Source organism: Scyliorhinus torazame, chromosome 6 (genome assembly GCF_047496885.1).
Source record: "Scyliorhinus torazame isolate Kashiwa2021f chromosome 6, sScyTor2.1, whole genome shotgun sequence".
Lineage (NCBI taxonomy): Eukaryota > Metazoa > Chordata > Chondrichthyes > Carcharhiniformes > Scyliorhinidae > Scyliorhinus > Scyliorhinus torazame.
The window spans coordinates 128372646-128392349 of NC_092712.1; the positions used below are offsets into that span (position 1 = coordinate 128372646).

The 19704-nt window shown below is 49.2% G+C and overlaps 1 protein-coding gene across 4 annotated transcripts in view; it reads left to right on the forward strand.

The window, feature by feature from the left end:
- LOC140425013 (E3 ubiquitin-protein ligase HECW1-like) overlaps positions 1-19704 on the forward strand; it is an 856744-nt gene that overhangs the window by 803387 nt on the left and 33653 nt on the right. For all 4 annotated transcript variants that reach the window (XM_072508780.1, XM_072508779.1, XM_072508783.1 and 1 more), the window contains 3 exons: positions 5681-5795; positions 11354-11439; positions 12003-12115. In XM_072508780.1, the coding sequence (XP_072364881.1) occupies positions 5681-5795; positions 11354-11439; positions 12003-12115 (314 nt within the window). The remainder of the gene's footprint in view (positions 1-5680; positions 5796-11353; positions 11440-12002; positions 12116-19704) is intronic.

Here is a 19704-nt window from a genome sequence, read left to right on the forward strand (position 1 = left end):
GAACAATTCCGGTTTTCAGCAGACGGACTTTGGACCTGCAACCTTTCCCAGAGGCATTGAGGCCAATTGCTGCCTTGTTTGTGATCAAGAGAATCAAACCTGTGGTCAGTCAATTATCCAGTGGCAGAAACAAGTTACCCTGTTGTCTCTCAGTCAGTTCATGATAGAAATAGGAGGAAAACGTAATTTGCAAAGCCACACCAAAGTGAAAATTTTAATGTTAAACAAAATATCCTATAATGCTGCCTCATTCAGAATCACTTGCACTGTGATCTAATGAAAGTTATGACGAATGGAAGTTATGAATCACAAGTAAATTTCTGACACGATGCATTAGACTTACAAATTCTGAGTTTTTTTCTACAGAATGGTGTTGCATAATTGTATCGTAACACCATGAAATGTTTTAAAATGTAACACTCAGACAAGTCTGTGAGAGCTGTGATATAATTTGTAACTTTTATAACCAGTTTTTTATATAAGTCCTTGAAGAAAAGGAGATTGAGGGGAGATTTGATAGAGGTGCACAACATTAAGACAGGTTTAGATAAGGTGGACAAAGAAAAGCTGTTCCCAGTAGCTAATAATACAAGGACGAGCAGCTCAGGTTTAAGATTTTGAACAAGAGATAAAGGGAGGATATAAGCAAGAACCAAGAACATTTTTATGCAGTGAGTGGTAATGAATCCCTATTTGATAGGGAATAGAATCCCTACAGTGCAGGAGGAGGCTGTTCAGCCCACCAGGTCTGTACCCACCCTCCAAAGGAGCACCCCACCTGCCCTACACCCTTAACCCCACCCAGCGCCTTTAGAAAGATTCAGAAAGCACTCAATCCATTCCCAAAGCTGAAAAGGCAGAAATAGCAGACAGAAAGTAAGATAAAAGATGCCGTGAGTATCAGCTGGAAATTGGAACTACTATGTACTGTCCCTGGCTATTCAGGTGCCTAGGAGCAGAAGGTGACCTTTGTGGGATGCACAGTGGGCAGGGTTTTTTGTTTTTGGTTGGAACCCTGACACTGCGGTCCAATGCAATAGCCGACACTGCACCGTGTCGGGAGCCAGGAGGAAGCCCTGCAGCATGGAAAGAGCTGCAACCTACCATTGCAGTTGAGAGAGAAAGAGCCTCCATCTCGAGGTGCTCTCTCATCATTTATAAAATATTTGAAAATTTAAAATGGCACAGCTGCTGTGCCACCATTGTGGAGGAGAAACCCCTTCAAAGGGTGGCCTGACGCTGCAGTTGAGGCCACGTAGGTGGAAGTGATGTCAAAGATATCCTGGAGTCCTGACCTCCTGGCGTCCTGCTGGGAGGATACCCCCAGGCAACTGCTGTGCTCCAGATTTCATCGGCCTCTGTTCAGTGGCCTTAATTGGCCTTCTAATCACCTTAAAAAACTACCCTCCACTTGCGGACTACTGGCTGTTCCATGCCCAATCAAACCCGCCAGTAAAAATAACCCAGGGGCAGGATGGTGCTTGAAAACCATCATGCCAGCCAGCAGCACAAAACTGCCCGTTCACTCACCTCAGGTCCCAGCCCCATTAACCTCCAAAAATTCTGCCCATCATCACAATGGAGGGTTGTGGTTCTGTGAGATAATCTCTTGTGCTCAGTGTCACCAGTTGCTCCTGTAAGGGAACCATGTGCCCCTACAGTCTGGAATGGAACTTTTCTTCCAGTCATATCTTGGCCAACAATATATCATGACCCACAAGAATTCACATCTTCATAGAAATGTTGGGCTGCAATAGTTCCCACAGCCAACTAGTGTATTTATATATGAATGGAAAATACACAGATTCCACAGTGAGAGCAATCAATTTCTCCAAGCACCTCTATGCAGTATGTAAATCAACTCAGTAGCTCTTGAGCGAGGGCTTTCCTTCTCTAGATAAAGTTTTCTTCAGTGGTCCAAACTTCGAAAACAGATATTTCTTGCTGTTGCTGCAGAAACACAGATCATTGTCTGTGTGTGAGAGAGAAAATGCATGCTCTCTGGGAGCTGCCCTCCCTTCCTCCTTGAGTCATTAAGATGGGACTGGGCCCACTGAGCTATCAACTGCAAATGAGGGGCACGCCCCTTCTTTGAGATAGCCATACATCTGATGCAGTTAAACCCATCTCTTCACCATACGAATTAAAATAAAAGTTGCCATAGTCCCCAAGAACTCTCTCCTTTTGAGAGAGAGCTGACTGGCTGTGATTTGACCTGAGGGTCACCACAGCTTGAGAAGGCAGGGTCTTCATGAGTAACCTCAGCCAGTATGGGAATTGAACCCATGCTGCTGCCGTTGCTCCGCATCACAGACTAGCCAACTGAGCTAACCGATCCCCTACTGTATGAATAGAAATTTAGTGATAGCACATTGTTGCATATTTTTCTGCATTGAACAGCATCTGCCGCCTCTTTGTGGATTCTAGTCTGTCTTTGTTCTCTTGCACTTCTTCACAAGAATTGTCACAATTTATCAATTGTGAGTTTGGCATCATTAACAAAAGTTGTCCTCTCAACTCCTAATTTTTATACATTTCTGTATATTGTAAGTTAATAATGCAGCAACAAAGATATGGGGCACAATTTAATGGCCGCGTTGCGCTTAAGCGAGAGCACGACGAGGTTGGTAAAAAGCAGGAGAGGTCAAAAAAGCCACGCCGGGCGCCATTCTGTTCACGATCTAACCGGCCCACTCCCCTTGCCGAAATTTGGATCTCGCCTTAGCATGGCGAGAAATCAATAATCAACACTTAAACCCACATCCATACAATTAACGGGAGCGACCCCCATCTGACGGCACCCGTGATATAACGGCCTCCCCAGAAAGTGGTCATGCAGGCGCCGATTAGTACGCCTTTTTAAAATGTGAAACTGGTGGAGGAGCTGTTGCAAAGATCCAAGGAGGTGAGTAGCCATCTTCACTCACATGCAAAGAGCCCGGAGCACTGGGGGGGCTGCCCGGTGCTCGGAGGGGGTGGGGGAGTAACCAGGGGAGCCATCCTAAGTCGGAGTGTGCTTCCATCGGTGGTGGGGATGGGGTGGTGCAGAGCCGACGGGGGGGCGTTGTGGCCGCCCATGGTCTCGGTGTGGGGGTGGGGGGGGGGAGCGGTTCTATTTGCCCGCAGGTCCACAATATGACAACCCTGGAACGGGTGTACCCATTCTTGGGGCAAACCTAGCCCCTACCCACCTGCCCCACCGACCATCCATAACTCCCACTGACCGCGGAGGCCCCTAGCAATCGTAGTTAAGTGAATACCTCACATTTCCCAAGTGGATCCCCGTGGGTATGCGTGCCATGGTGCATGTGGGGGTTATTGCCTAACATCCCAAACAGACCGTGATGCCTAGATACTGCAGGGAGCAACACCATGGACGCAGCATCCAACATCCGAACACCAAGGGGCTGGGCCCCAGCACCGTGGAGATTACCGCAGCCGGAGGGTGGGTGAGTGCACTGGGGAGGGGGTCTGCGGCCAGTCCAGGTAACGTTACATGCGGGTGTCAAGGGTGCAGGGAGTGAGGTCTGGTGAGCTGGGCCACAACTGCGGCCGCGGGTGCATGGACAGAGAAGGGCGAGAGCAATGGGTACTGGAGGGTCCAGGGAGGAAGACACCACTGGCTGTCAGTCTCTCACTGGCTCCCATGTCCTTACAGATATTGAACGGTATGCACGATATTTTGAACCCTGCGGAACTGCCCTAGTGGTGCTGCTGGCAGGCGCTGGAGAAGGCGGCGCCAGCAGCATTGACAGAGACACAAAGCACCATGCCCTGCGAACATGGCCAACTATCAGGCCAGGGATGGACCAGAGGGGGAGGCCCGCGATGGCACAAGGTGTATAAGTGTCGCTGGTCCTTCGAGCAAATGACGGACAGCGTGTGCTGCAGGAGGTACCGCCTCAACAAGGGGACGGTGCGGCACGTGTGCTGTGTCCTCATGGACTTTCCCCACATGGAGGAGGAAGATACCCATTCCCGGCAGTCGTCAAAGTCACCGTGGCCCTGAACCTCCACGCCTCAGGATCATTCTGGGGTTCAAGCCATGGCCGTCACTGACTCAGCCACGCCTTGGACACCTCCACTCATGCTACCGGCATCATGCACAAGGTTCACCACTGCGGTCGCCACCCTCGTAGTCTTGGCCTCGATGCCATGCATTGCCGGCAGCATCTCCTGCACCCGTAGCCTCTGGGACTCCTCCAATTGGCTATGGACATGCTGGAGTGTCGCTGGCATCTCCCTCTGAATGTCCTGGCCGCTCCCTATCATCTCCATCAGCTCCGGATAAACCTGGCCCAATGGCTCAACATCTGACTGGGACCTAGCTAGGTCCTGGGATCCAGCAGACCTCCGACTGCTGACTCACCTGGGCGTTCCTGCCTCCACCAGATGTGCATCAGCAGCTGTGTAGTGCTCACCGGATTGTGCCCCAGATGCCTGTCCTCAATCGTTGCCCATCGAGGTGTGTGTCTCCGTGCTGGTGGAGAGTGGGGGTGACAGCTGTGCCATGACTATTATGGGTGAATCATCGGAGCTCACCTCCAAGGTGTTCTCATGGGAGGTGGTGGTGGGGGGGGATGGGCCAGCGGTGTCAGCTGCATGCCCTGCGGGAGAATAGACATGTGATCAGTGGGAGGGATGGATCTGCCTGTGTGGTGTTTACAACTCACATTTGACAGGTCATTTGGGTGGCGGCCGGTGGAACCTCATCCCTGCGCCGTGCGCTAACCTCAACATAGGTGACTGATCTGTCCTCTTCCACCCCCGTATTTGGCCATATCAGGGGGATGGGAAGCATAGGGGGATGGGTGTGTGGTAGTATCAGGTATTGCAGAGGCTGTAGACCATTGGGTAAGCCTAGCAGCTTACCATTGGCTGTTTGGTATGTGGCTCCGCCCTGACAGGTGGGGTATAAGAACAGGTGCCGTCCCAGCAGCCCTCATTCTGTACCGAAGCTGCTGGGGAACAGATCTAGTCTAGTAAAGCCTTCAGTTATGATACAACCTCGTCTTTGAGTTTAATTAATCGTGCATCAGGGTGAATGGGGGTAGGGTATGTTGCGGGGCGGAGGGGGGAGTCGGGGATCGGTGGCTGTCTTAAGGCTGACCCTCCTTTACCCCCAGAGGAACAGGGTATCCCGTCTGATCTCCACCGCGTTCAACAGTCGCCCCACACTGGCATCACCGAAGCACGGGGCTAGTCTCCATGGCGGCATGACTGCGAGTGGAATCGGGTTGGCTTTGCAGGAGCGGTTTAAGTGCTGCTGTCACTTGTTCGCAGGGGACTAGCGAGCGTGGTCCCGGGCGAATCAGCCGGCGAACCATGATTTGCGACGTGAATCCCATGGGGCATCGTTAATTGGGCAAATTAAAGTTTTAAAGCGGTGATGGCCTCGCCGGGCCGAGCTTTGGGAATCCCACGGCATTTCCTCCTTGTTACCACACTTAGAAAGCTTTCCATGAAATAACGCCCAAGGAGTACAATTCACCACATACTTATAGTCAATGAAACTAGACTTTGTGTCTCCAGCTCTCTAACGTCTGCAAGTTTAACTATTCAACACAATAAGAATGTGCTGGGCCCCGCCCACACCCTGAGAACGTGGCCATCAGGCCAGGAATGCTTAGTCTTTTGCTCCTTGATTTGGCAAAGGCTAATAGTAATTTCTGTGTTTCAGGTGGTGGATTCACGACTAGTCTCGGTATTTGATGCCCGAGAGCTGGAACTGGTTATTGCAGGAACGGCAGAGATTGACCTGAATGACTGGCGAAATAATACAGAGTATCGGAGTGGTGAGTCTTTCGGTGCTTCTCAGCCCTTAGGAATGCAACGGTTGTCATTATACATTTGACACAGCAGTTCGCTCATTCTAGCAGGACATTGTACAATGCAACCTTAACAAAATGCAGGCAGAAACCCATACTCTTCTTCTGGGGAAGCTGCAATAAAAAAAATGACAGAATAGCAATATTGGACTGTAACCACCGAAATCCAGGGCAGTGTCACACATATGCGCTACGGAAGCATCCCTGGAGGTTCCCAGGTAATGATTGTACAGGAGGTTCAAACTTCCGATGGAAAATTGACCTGCACTGGCAAGCACCCAGAAATGCTATTTAACTCATACACTTCGGAGGGTTCCAACTGTAATAGTTAGTAATAGTTACCCAGAAACAGTTAGAAGAATTAAAACCACTTCTAGCTTCTGGGTAACTATACCACAAACACACCCCGACCCCTCACAGGACTCTTCCCAATCCCCTGATCCTCCAAGGGAGGACTCCCCCATCAGCTTCTGTCCTCCTCCCCATGACAAGGAACTAGACCACTCCCTCCCCTCCCCCAAATGCATCTCCCTCAATCACCCTCCTGTCTCCTCCCCCCACTCCAGGCCGTACCGAACTGCAACCCTCCAGGCCCAACCCGGCCCAACCCCAGGCCTGACGAGAGTGTTCCACCCAATACCTGACCCAACCCTATCCAACCCCATGTCCCCTCTCAACATCCACTCTGTCAAGCCATCGCTAATTACTGAGGGAATTCCTAATTGAAATGAGTTGCCTCGTCAGGCCATTTCGAGTCACTTGTACGCCTGACGGGGTAAGGGCGACAGATTTCCATCCCTGAAGGATGTTAGAAGGGTTTTTACGAGAATCGGCAATGGCTTCATGGTTTCAAGACTTTTAATTCCAGATTTTTATTGAATTCAGATTTCACCATCTGCCCTGGTGGGATTTGAACCCAGGACACCTGGGTCTCTAGATAACTAGCCCAGAGACAATACCACTAACCCACCACCTCCCCCTGGTCGTTTACTTCAATCTAGTTCATAAGATCCTGTAGTCTGCAAAATAACTGCAATAATTGCCTAGTCCAGGGTTTCCCAAACCTTTCCAACCACGGAACCCTGTTGTCCTCCCAAGGGAACTGAAGGAACTGCTGAGAAACATTCTTATTGTGTTGAATAGTTAAACCACAAAAAAGTGATTGTTTTTGCACAATAAGTACATACTAAAATGAATTTATAATTTATAAAAGCCTTTTTTGTTTATTTTCTGTATACATTTATTATAATTAAATGTTCTCTTATTCAGTGAAGTATTTAAGTTTTCCCTTTCAGTCACTTTAATGGGAGGATTGATGCTGCTTCTTTTGATCACAAGTTTGTTTAACATTAGAGTGCCCTCCGTATGCAGTGCACATGCACACACACACAAATACCCACTCACACTCTCACCTCCCTGACACAGACTCACACTCACACTTCTCACACACATATTCACTCTATCACTCTCACCATCTCTCACACACTCACACTCTCACCTCTCTTTCACACACTCACACTCTCACCTCTCTTTCATACATTCATGCACCTATCTTCTCTCTCTCTTTTTCAGACACACCACAGTCACCTCTCTTTCATGCGCACACATACTCACCTCTCTCTCTCACACACAAATACACCGAACTCTCAAGAGCTGGCTTCAGCACTGGGGATATCCCCACGGCCACTGTGAGTGTGTGTGGATCAGTGAGGTTACGTGCCCAAGCCCGGTCCACGTAATGTTCCTGGCGGGGGTCCGGGGTCTGGTGTCCAGTATGCAGGGCGGGGTCCCCCAGCACAGCCGGCTCATTAGGTGGATGGGGGATTTGAGGGTCCCTGGGTGGAAGCCATAACAGACTGTCGGTGTCTCACGCTCTCCAATTCCATACAGATATCACATTATGGATGGTATTGTGGACAGCTGGTGACAGTCCAAGCTGCCAGACGCCAGAAAAAGCAGCAGCAGCAGCGTTGGTGCAGGCCCGAGGAGGCAGCTCATGTGCAAGGGCCCACAACCTGAGGACCCGGCTGCCCATCAGGCAGTGGAGGGACCCAGAAGGGGAGACCAGCAACGGCCCAAGGTGTATAGGAATCGTTGGTCATTCGAGGAGATGACGTGCAGCATGTGCCGCAGAAGGCTCCATCTCAACAAGGGGATGGTGCGGCACCTGTGCCATGTCCTTGTGGACCTGGCACCGCGTTGAGGAGGAGAATACTCGCTCCTGGTGACCATCAAGATTACCGCAGCCCTTACCACTTTGCCACTGGTTCATACCAGGGCTCGAGCGGGATTCTGTGCGGTATTTCCCAACCTATAGCCCACAAGTGCATCCGTGAAGTCACAGATGCCCTGTAGGCTCGGCTGCTGACTGTATAAACTTCAAATTGGATCAAGCCCATCAAGATGCTTCGAATTGGATCAAGCCCATCCGGACCAGGAGGGCTGGAGGACCAGCCCGGGGAGGACCCGCGGGAGAAGCCGGTGGAAGGAGAATAAGCGGTGGAAGGGTCCGGCATGCCCAGAGGGCCGGGGAAGCCCTCATCCTCACCCACTTCTCATAGGACCAGGCTTTGTCCGTCACCACACGCCCTCCACCCCCCCCCCCACCCATTCCCTCCTCCCCCTTTCCCCACCTCATACCCACCCCTCCTCCCCCTCTGACTACCCTGTTCCACCCCCTCAGGGTCGGTGTAACATCACTCCAGGGTGATGGGCCTGCATCAGCACTGTCAGCGGGACATTATACATGGCAGGAGGGTGTTGATAACCCGCTGTGAGGAAAGCTCTGGTGCTCCTCAATCTATGCCATGGGGGGGGGGGGATGCGTGACGGACTGGGGAGAGGTCTGGGGGGTGGAGGCAGGACCAGTGCCAGGAGGCTGATGTCAACTTACCCGTGCAGCCCCATGAAGGTCATTGAACTTCTTCCAGCACTGGACAGCGGTCCTCATGGTCACACTGTCCAAACTGATGGCTTCTGCCACTGCCTCCAAGGCGGCATTGGCGGCTCTGTGGTCGATCCTCCAACCCCCTCAGGAGACCAAGGTGTATCGTCTCGACTCCAGGGCGTCCAGCAGCCTAGCCAGGCCGGCATCTCTGAAATGTGGAGCAGGTCTCTGTGATCACGTGGCTGTATGCTGTCTGAAGTGTGTTTGTGTATTCGGAGGTTTATATGTGCTCCCCCTTGATTGTGGGGAGCTGCCAGGCACGATCCAGGTGAATCAGCTGGCGGGCATTTCCGTTGTGAAGCCGGTGGGGGCTCATTTCCAGCACTAATTGATATTAGATACCTGTCGCGGCCTTGCCAAGTCAGCCATCGGGATGCACCCAGCAAGTTGCGCTCACGACTGCACTTAGTGCTTCTCCCATTAGATCACGCCCATACTCTCTCACCTCTCTCTCTCATACAGGGAGAAACTAGCCTCTGGTTGGACAAGCAGCTTCATGGCATTTTTCAAATGTTATACATCCCAGCTTGTCCCATCGTTGAAGCCCTGGTTGCATGCAATGGGACACCAGCTTGGGAAACCTTGACCTTGTCAATAAATGAAACTCCATTACAAAACAAAGGGCAAGATCTAATGTAAAAGTTTCTAACTGTTATTTCAGGCAGGTTTTACTGGGAGTTTCCCGCCAGCTCTGTCATCGCGTTCCCCACCGTTATCTAACCACACTTAGTAAATTTCACGGGCCCTGGGGAGTTTCACACTGAGGACGGGATTTACCAAACAACCCGCCATGTGTTTTTGGCAGCAGGAGTGGCCCGCCAGCGGGATTTCCCATTGACTGCAGCCCTCGTTGCCGGGAAATCCGTGTGCCATCCGTGGGACTGGCATATCCCACCGGCATGAGCAGCCTTTGAATTTTTTTCATCACTGGGGAGCTGAACTCACAGGACAGACAGGTTCCTCAGAGATCCGGCCACCATTTTGAAAGGGTGCCCTGATCTCTAAGTGAGCTTGAGGGTCCCCCACCAATGGGCAGTGTCACCCCCCACATCACCCAAAGTGAGTCCCCCCTTTCAGGACCCCATCCTTCAAACCTCTAACCTTCTAGCAGTCCTTCACCCTCCCCCACCCTTCATATCCCACCATCCCTCCTTTCATGGGCATGACTCCCCTCAGGCCCTGACCCTTGGCAGTGTCACCGTGGCAACCTGGTACTGCCACCTTGGCATCCTGGTAGTGCTCCTGCTATCTTCGTAGTGCCAGAGTGGCAGTGCCAAGGTGCCAGGCTGGCGGTGCCTCAGTTCCAGGGAAGAGCCAGTGCCCTGGCCTGACCACCCACGGACCTCCAATGGGCTGAGCGCCCCCCCCCCCCCCCCCCAAGTGCCGTTCCACCTGGTCCAATTTTGCGTGGACCAGTACTAATTGCTGCCCAGCTGAGGTCTCCCTGGGGAGGCCGATTGATGCTCGGAGCCGGTTATATCAGCCGTCGGCCCCACGTAGCCGTGCGAGACTGACGGGGCAGATTGCCAAACCTCGCGAGATCTGGTCAGATCTCACGAGGTTCAATGGCTATCGGAAAGCCCAGGGGAGGCCTCTCTTGGATGTATCAGCCATGTTGCGCCCCCCCGTTCGGGCACAATGCGGTCATTAGATCATGCCAAAAGTCTATGTCTTTGAAGCATTTTGGGATGCTTCTAAGAGTCAGGGGAAGGCACAAGTATTTATGTATGATGATTATTTATAAATGAGACTGCTGTGAGAACTTCAATTTCCAAATCCAGTTCATTTTCCACCTTTGCAAAACCTCGTCTGTAAGATTGCATAATTGCATTCATGTTGCAAGTTGAAAAGTGCACTTTATTTTGCCAAGTAATTATCCATTTTAAAGGTAATTTAGCAATCATTTCTTCAAATGGACCATCACAATAGACCTTCTAAATAACAACAGCACCTGCAATATGTTATGGCTTTCTACACAATTTACTCTTAAATTGATAACACACTTACTGCCACCTCATTTCCATTGATGATTAATAGAGGCAGGATGAGCAATGAACATAATACTAATTTGTATGTATCTCCACTGTATAATGTTCATTGTTACCCACCGCATCAACTTCTCATACATGATTATTCTGCTGCGTCTCTCTTAATCCCACAAATCTTCCCCATCACAGCAAGTCTTTTGTTGTGAGGGGATTATGTTGCTATTTTAGCTAATCACACTGCTTCATGTACTTGGCCCTGAAGTCCATGTACTATAACAAGGGTGCCTAAATTATTTCCATTGACCCGCAAAACTGCAAAATTTTGGATGTACAATGTTTTGATTCAATTCATTTTGCTAAACATCACAAAAAGAGGTTTAAAATCAATTAAATCTGTCCTGGTACAAAATAAGAAAGAGATGTTTACATCAACATATTCGGACATGGGGCACCTCAGTCCCTGCTTAGGAAAAGTGGAAATGTTATTGAGGAAAATTTCAGATCTACCAGGACAACCCTGCTGAATGATGCTACAAAGCCAAGTTGCTGAGAATGTGTTTCTGTCTGTAATGCTTGTTCCCTTTCCTCAGGTTACCACGACGGTCATATTGTAATAAAATGGTTCTGGACAGCTGTGGAGCACTTCAATAATGAGCAGCGACTGCGGCTTTTACAGGTACACAATTGCGGTTTTTGCAAACAAAATCTTTCTTTACATGGTTCTGAAGGCTGGAAACCCGTGTTGACAATATGCTTTTAATGCATTCAACGTAAGCTTTTAATGCATTTGTTTAACATTTCTCACAGCTATATTTCAACAAGAGCAATAATCTGCTTATTTTAAATAGGCTAATACCTCTGTTAAAGTGACAGATAGAAGATGTTAGAAGAATGCATTGAACATTGGCCTACTGATATAACCAAAGTTCATTTCTGGCCTAGAATGTTAAGGAAAAGTCACAGTACACCATAGACTGAAATAGCAAAAATCTCTGCTGATTAAATTATTTTATAATTACTAATTATAAAACAAAATGAAATATTTATTCAAGACCATTTCCTGTCTTCCTGAACCTCAGCACAAAATTATGCGGACAGGCGCTTAATTTATAAAACTGAGGTTATAATGAGACCCATCCTATTAAGCAAATGTTACACATTGCAAGTCATCATGATTTTCAGAGCAGTAATGTATGTCTGCGTGGTTTATATGAGACAATTCTTTATCTTCTTTAACAGTTCGTGACGGGGACATCCAGTGTACCTTATGAAGGGTTTGCGGCCCTCAGAGGGAGCAATGGACTAAGGCGATTCTGTATTGAGAAGTGGGGCAAAGTAACATCACTGCCAAGGTATTTATGAGGAAATCACACCAAATAAATGCACAGATCGTTTTCCAATGTGTAGCAAAGACCCAGATGCTTTGTACCTAAGAATTCTGCTGCAAGGATGAGATGGGCGGGATGGCAGCGCAGTGATTTGCACTGTTGCTTCACAGCGCCAGGGTCCCAGGTTCAATTCCCCGCTGGGTCACTGTCTGTGCAGAGTCTGCACGTTCTCCCTGTGTCTGCGTGGGTTTCCTCCGGGCGCACCGGTTTCCTCCCACATGTCACGAAAGAGGTGCTGTTAGGTGAATTGGGCATTCTGAATTCTTCCTCTTTGTACCCGAAAGGTGCCGGAATGTGGCGACGAGGGGACTTTCACAGAAACTCCATTGCAGTGTTAATGTATGCCTACTTGTGACACTAATAATAAGAGCTTCTGACTTCTTGAAACCCTGAATCAGTCTGCTGCTTCCTGGTTATCTGCTGTGAGACTTGATTTACACAATGTTCTCTCCTTGCCTCCCCCCCACCACCTCCGCAGCATCCCACCCCCGCCCAGCCACCCCACTCCACTCCTATCCCACCCTTTATCCCCCTATAAGAAATAATTGCAGTTTGTGTCCAGGATTGTCACCAAACAGCTGTTTAATAAATTTGCTTTTCAATATTCTTGAAGTAAGCACAGAAGTAAAGCAATAAATCTTTTATCGTCAGAGACACAAAGGTGAAATTTATAACAATTTATGGAAACATTGATTGATGGATGACTTCTAATTTTGAAGTCACAAGGGGTTTTAATTTCTGCTCTGCTTTATTTTTGATTAATGAGTTAACATATTTCCTCTAAGATCCTGTGTGCACTGTTTTAATTTTGTTGACAATCTGTTCAGGATAAAGGGCTTAATTTCTCCATTAAAATAGTACAGATAGGAATTGAACACTTATGTTTTCCGTTGCCATAAAGAGTAAAGGTATGGAGGTGCCCATACTCTGGATTATTGTAAAGCATGATGAGAGGTTTATTAAGTGTGTTGCTCATACAGTTAAGATGGTGATCTGCCCAAAGCGGGCACAAACACTCTGCTGACGTCACTACATATGACCTGATGAATAACCAGCAGGAATATATTCTTTGATACATAATAAACACAAAAAATAGTAATCATGTCCTCTGGAAGTTCTAGAGTCAGTTGCATTTGTGATAACTTAAGGGCGAAATTCTCCATTTGGGAGACTAAGGGCTGGATTCTCCGATTTCCGATGCTGAAATCACGTTCGGTGATTGGCCAGTGAACCCATTTTTACGCCGAAATCGGGGGCAGTGGCGTTTTTCGGATGCTCCACCCCCTCAAAAATGGCATCATCGCTGAGTACGCCGCACGCTGGGGCAGGTGTGCTCACAGTTTTCGGGGACCTCGCGTAGGGGGAAAGCCATGCCACTGGCAGGGGAGGCTTTGGCGGGGGCTGGGGAGACTGGTGGGGGTGGTCCGGGGATGGTGAAGGGGGTTACAGGGGGACACTATCTGGCAGGCCAGGTCCGTGCGCAGCCGGCGCCATGTTGCACGGCACGACCGCTGCAGGTCGCTGTCGTGCGCAAGCGCGGCCACGGACCGAGCAATTTTTCATCCGTATCTGCAGGTAAAGCCGGAAGTGGCGCGGCTGCTAACCCCCCACCGGGCGGAGCATCGCTGCGGGGGCGGCACCGATGTTTTGGTCGTAAGACTAGACACATGCTCCGGACATAGCCTTAAAATCAGGGAATCTAGCCCTAAGTGTTGAAGCTGGGCCTGAATTGTGTGCGGTTCATGTTCCTGTTGGGGCACTATTTCCGGAGTAATTCAGGACATGCTAACGGTCCAGCACTTTGCCCATGTGAATCTAGAGCAAATCCCATTCCCGCCGGTATCAGATTCACTGGGGCCAGAATTGGCACTGGCGAACTTGACAAGCTGGAGCTGCTTGTAAGCACTCCACTCCCCACACACTCTTATTCCAACCAAGAAGATAGCTCCACAAAGAGCAGCACCTCGCTTCACAGGCACGGAGCTCGAGAGAATGTTGGATGCGGGTGAGGAGAGTCTGGACACCCTCTTCCCCATGGAGGGCAGGAGGCTGCCTATGCGTATGGTCATTAACCGGGCCTGGTTGGAGGTGGTTAAGGTGCTCAGCTTGGTGAACTTCACCATGTGGACTGGCACGCAGTGCCGCAAAACGATGAATGACCGCCTCAGGGCAGCTCGAGTGAGTCACCATCTCTGTTCCCCGGCATCACTCCTGTCCCTCATTCTTCACATCACACCCTCACTCCCATTGAGGCCAATCAAAACCCACCTGCCTGCATCTTCCTCATATCCCACCCTGCACCAAACCCCAACACCTGTATTGTCCTAATTGGTCAGATGCCTTGCACACAAATACCAGCTACAGACCGGCCGTGTAACTTGCCTCCATACGTCTCACCATGTCCTTTATGTGTCCCTTAGAAAAATATGGCCTATAACATAAGGGAGCGGGGGGACATTGGTACGGCGATCCTGCCAGTGGATTTGCAGGATTTTGTGAAGGCAGCACTGGTGATATCTCTCCAAGGACTTGAGGTGTCTGCTGTACATTGTCCGTGTTTCTGATAAATACAGGTGGGCGGGGACCACAATTGCTCTGTAGAACATGAGCTTGGTGCTGGGTTTAAGGTCTTCGAATACTCTGTTCCTCAGATGTCTGAAGACAGCATTGGAGTCGATGTCGTATTTTGTCGTCAATGTCTGCTTGCACTGAGAGGAGGCTTCTGACGTTTGGGAGATGATCCACGTTGTCCAGGGACTCACCTGAATCTTGATGGTTGGGGGGCAGTTTTATGTGGCAGGAGTGGGCTGGTAGAGGACCTTGTTTTCCGGATGTTTATCTGAAACCCATTCTCTCATAAGCCTTGCTGAATGTGTCGACGATGGTTTGTAGCTCGGCTTCTGAGTGTGTGCACACAGGCATCGTCTGCATACTGCAGCTCGATTTCAGAAGTTGGGTGGTCTTGATTCTGACCCGGAGGCGTCGGAGGGTGAACAGTTTTCCAATTATCCATTAGGTTAGCTCCACTCCAGCAGGGAGCTTCAGGGTGACAGGGTGCAGTGTTGCTACAAGGAAGATGGAGAAGAGCGTTAGTGCGATGATGCAGCCCTGTTTGACCTCAGTTTGCATACATATTGGTTCCATTGGTAAGGATCGTGGCTTGCATGTCATCATGGAGCAGGCGGTGAATGGTGACGAATTTCTGCAGGCAGCCAAATGTGAGGAGGTTGTTCCACAGTCCTCATGGTTGGCAGAGTCAAACACCTTTGTGAGATCGAAGAAGGCCATGTATAGAGGTTGATGCTGCTCCCTGCACTTTTCCTGGATTTGTCGTGTGCTGATGGTCATGTCCAGTGAGACATTTGATGGGCGGAAGCCGCACTGAGACTCAGGGAGGACTCTTCAGCCATTGCAAGGAGGCAATTGAGGAGTATTCTCTGGATGACCTTTCCCGTGGTGGAGAGTAGGGAAATCTCTGTAATTTCTGCAATCGGACCTGTCTCCTTTCTTGAAGATGCTCACAATTAAGGCATCTCTGAGGTCATCCGGCATGCCCTCTTCCTGCCAGGCAAGGGTGATGGGGTTGTGAATTCTTGTCAAGAATGCATCTCAGCCGCATTTCAGTACTTCTGCCGGGATTCCATCTACGTCAGAAACCTTGTTGTTCTTCAGCTGTCGGATGGCTTTTTCGACCCCACGGCGAGCTGGGATTGTGTGGAGCTGGTGATGGGTAGCGTGTTGCGAGATGGTGTCAATGAGTTTAATATCTATTATTGGCAAGACTCGAGTCAATAATCAAAGAGGAAATCGCGCATCATTTAGGAAACCTGAATACAATCAAGCGTAGACAACATGGTGTTATAAAAGATAAGTCATATTTGACAAATTTGCTTGAATTCTTTGAGGATGTAATGGGGAGTAGATAGAGGGGAACCTTAGATGTAGTGTATTTAGATTTCTAAAAGGCATTTGACAAGGTGTCGCATAAGAGGCTGATACATAAAGTAAAAGCCCATGGAATTGGAGGAAGTCTGTTAGCATGGATTGAAACTGCCTGTCACATAGAAAAGGCTTTTCCCCAGGGTAGAGGGGTCAATTACTAGGGGGCATAGGTTTAAGGTGAGAGGGGCAAGGTTTAGAGTAGATGTACGAGGCAAGTTTTTTACGCAGAGGGTAGTGGGTGCCTGGAACTCGCTACCGGAGGAGGTAGTGGAAGCAGGGACGATAGGGACATTTAAGGGGCATCTTGACAAATATATGAATAGGATGGGAATAGAAGGATACGGACCCAGGAAGTGTAGAAGATTGTAGTTTAGTCGGGCAGCATGGTCGGCACGGGCTTGGAGGGCCGAAGGGCCTGTTCCTGTGCTGTACATTTCTTTGTTCCTAAAACAGAGAGTTGGAATAAATGGATCCTTTTCAGAGTGGAAAGATGTAACTAGTGGAGTACCGCAGGGATCAGTATTTGGCCCACAATTGTTCACTATTTAATGATCGGGAGACAGGAACAGATTGTAAGGTTTTCAAATTTGCCAATGATACGTAAAAAGGTGGAAGAGCATGTTGTGTTGAGAATATTGTGATTCTGCAATGGGATATAGATAGATTGGGTAACTGGGCAAAAACCTGGCAAATGGAGTTTAATAACAATCATCTTTATTCGTGTAGGCTTACATTAGCGCTACAATTTAATCTGGGGAAGCGTGAGGTCAAGCACTTCGGTAGGATGAATCAAAAGGCAGATTATTATCTAAATGGAGAGAGACTGCAGGTGAGTGAAGTTCAGAGGGATCTAGGTGTTCTAGTAGTGAATCACAATAAGCTAGCAGGCAGGTGCAGCAAGCACTTAAGAAGGCACATGGCATTTTGGTCTTTATTGCAAAGTGGCTGGAGTTCAAAAATAGGGAGGTTTTGTTGCAATTGTACAGGATGTTGGTGAGGCCTCACCTGGAATACTGTGTACAGTTTTGGTCCCCTTACCTAAAAAATGATATAGTAACATTGGAAGCCAAAGATATTCACTAGGCTAATTCCTCGGATGAGAGGGTTGTCCTATCAAGAGAAACAAAATAGTCTAGGTCTGTATTCCTTTGGGTTTAGAAGAGTGAGGGGTAACCTTATTCAAACATATAAGATCCTGAAGGAGCTTGATAGGGTAGGTGGTGAGATGTTTTCACTAGTGGCAGTGTCTTGACAAGGGGACATAGCTACAAGATAAAGGATCGGTCATTTAAAACTGAGGTACACAGAAATGTCTTCTCACCGAGAGTGGTGAATCTCTGGATCTCTCTGCCCCGGAGGATGGTAGAGGCTGGGTCATTAAAAGTGTTTAAAGTGGAGGTGGATAAATATTTGATAGATTGAGGAATAGAGGGCTATGGAGAAATGGCACGAAAAAGGAGCTGAGGCCAGCATAGATCAGCCATGATCATATTGAATGGTGGGACAGGCTTGAAGGGCCTGGTGGCCTACTCCTGCTTCTAATTCTTGTGTTTTGTATGTGAGTGCGGGCCTCCAGGACTGGCAGCGCCAGGTGACGGTAGAGCCTCCGGAGCTCACTCTGCCTCACCTCCGTCCCATGAGTTGGCCTGGGAGCCATCTGACACCCAAAGGGAGGATAAAGTGATGGGACCTGTGCTGGTGCCTCCTGCAGGGGAGGTACTGGAACACCTCAGCACTTCTGAAATCCCCCATCTGACACTGGCGCATCTGCTGGGCAGACGGTAGAACGGGGTGGCACCTCGTCACCTGTGACACCCGAAGTTTGGTTGGCCCATCCAGTTCCAGGCCTTCCAGAGGACGGCTGCCAAAGGTATCTCAGGTCAGAGGGTGAGAGACGCAACAGGCCGTCTCCATGTCTGATGCGCTATCTGGGGTCACACTTAGAAGAGCGGTAGACTCCAGTTAAGTTGACACAGGTGCAGCACATAGGTTAGAGATTGGAGTCAGGGCACAACAATTATAAATTCATGATTAAACACCTTTTCACCAACATTCTCACCTGCCGCAATCCTCTGTCTGAAGGGTGTGAGGAATGGGCTGGGTTGGGTATAGAGGATGTGCCGGATGGGTGGGTGTGGGGGGTTAGTGGTGTGGGGGGATGGGATGGTACAGGGCCCCCAGAACAACTGAACATTCCACCTGGGGTCACCCTCAGAGATGGCTGGGAAAAGGGCCAGAAGTATGAGGCCACCTTGTAAGACAGCTGCCCAGTGAATATCACAACGGCACAATGGCACAGTGATTAGCACTGCTGCCTCACAGCGCCAGGGACCCGGGTTCAATTCCTGCTTTGGGTGACTGTCTGTGTGGAGTTTACACTTTCTCCCTGTGTCAGCGTGGGTTTCCTCCGCGTTCTCAAGTTTCCTCCCACAGTCCAAAGATGTACAGGTTAGGTGGATTGGCCATGGTAAATTGCCTCTTAGTATCTAACGATATGCAGGTCCGGTGAGATTATGAGATTATGGGGCTAGGGCAGGGGAGTGGGCGAGAGTGGGGTGCTGTTTCAGAGGGTTGGTGCAGGCTCGATGGGCCGAATAGCCTCCTTCTGCACTGTGTGAATATTATGGTACATCATCAGTCACCTTCTCAATAACCACCCCCACCACCCAAAGATTATATCGGCCCATCTGATGGAATGACCAGCACACATACAGGGATCACCTGGGCGGACAGTGGAATGTGATCCTGAAGGCAGGAGTCAGACTTTGTCAAACAATGAGGAGAACCAGAGCTCATCTCACAGCGAGTCGTTATCATCCTCTGTTGCTAGCTTTTAGTTGGCTCTTAGTAAATGTTGCTCGTTGTGTCTTTACTTAATTTGCTCTGTTTTATAACCTTTGCTCTAGAGTCGCCAGGTATCTTTATGATACCACCACGAGGTTCAAGTTCAAGTGCTGATCAATAACTCAATACACCAGTTAGTACGTTTCAAATCAAAACACATTTATTATACACAGTCAATCACTACTCATGTATAAAACTCTACTTACTAGACTATCTCTAACACTAAAAGGCCTATACTTAGCTTTCAAACTGGCCCACCAGGTCAGGGGAACAAATGGCCTTTCATCCGATTCTGAGTCTGCAGGATTCAAAGCTGGTATAGACTGGTAGCTAGGAGCGCCTATCTCGTAGCGTGCATTAACTGGAGACTTACTTGGTTGATGTAGCTACTGGGCAGGCCACTGTCAAGGGTTGTTTCGAGCTGCTGAGTGACCCTGCCAAGAAGGACAAATTGAACTTGGGGACTCTATTTTATAGTCCCCAGGGGCTTCGCGCCGTTCGGGGCGGACCCCGTATCTGGTTCCAAGTGATTGGACTACGTTCCGATCACTTGGATCGATTTCTCCAATACTGGAGCTGTTCACTGATCACTGAGGGGTCCCTAAGTGTCCGTTGACCTTCCTTTGTCTTGGCTCCTGCTGGCACCAAGGAGTCTGGCTTGGCCTTTTTTACCTTAAATGCTTCAATTGTTCCCGGGGATCGCTCATTAATATGCGGATGGTTGCTAGTTTCAGTGCTGTCTGGGTTTCTGCAAGTTCTAATACACA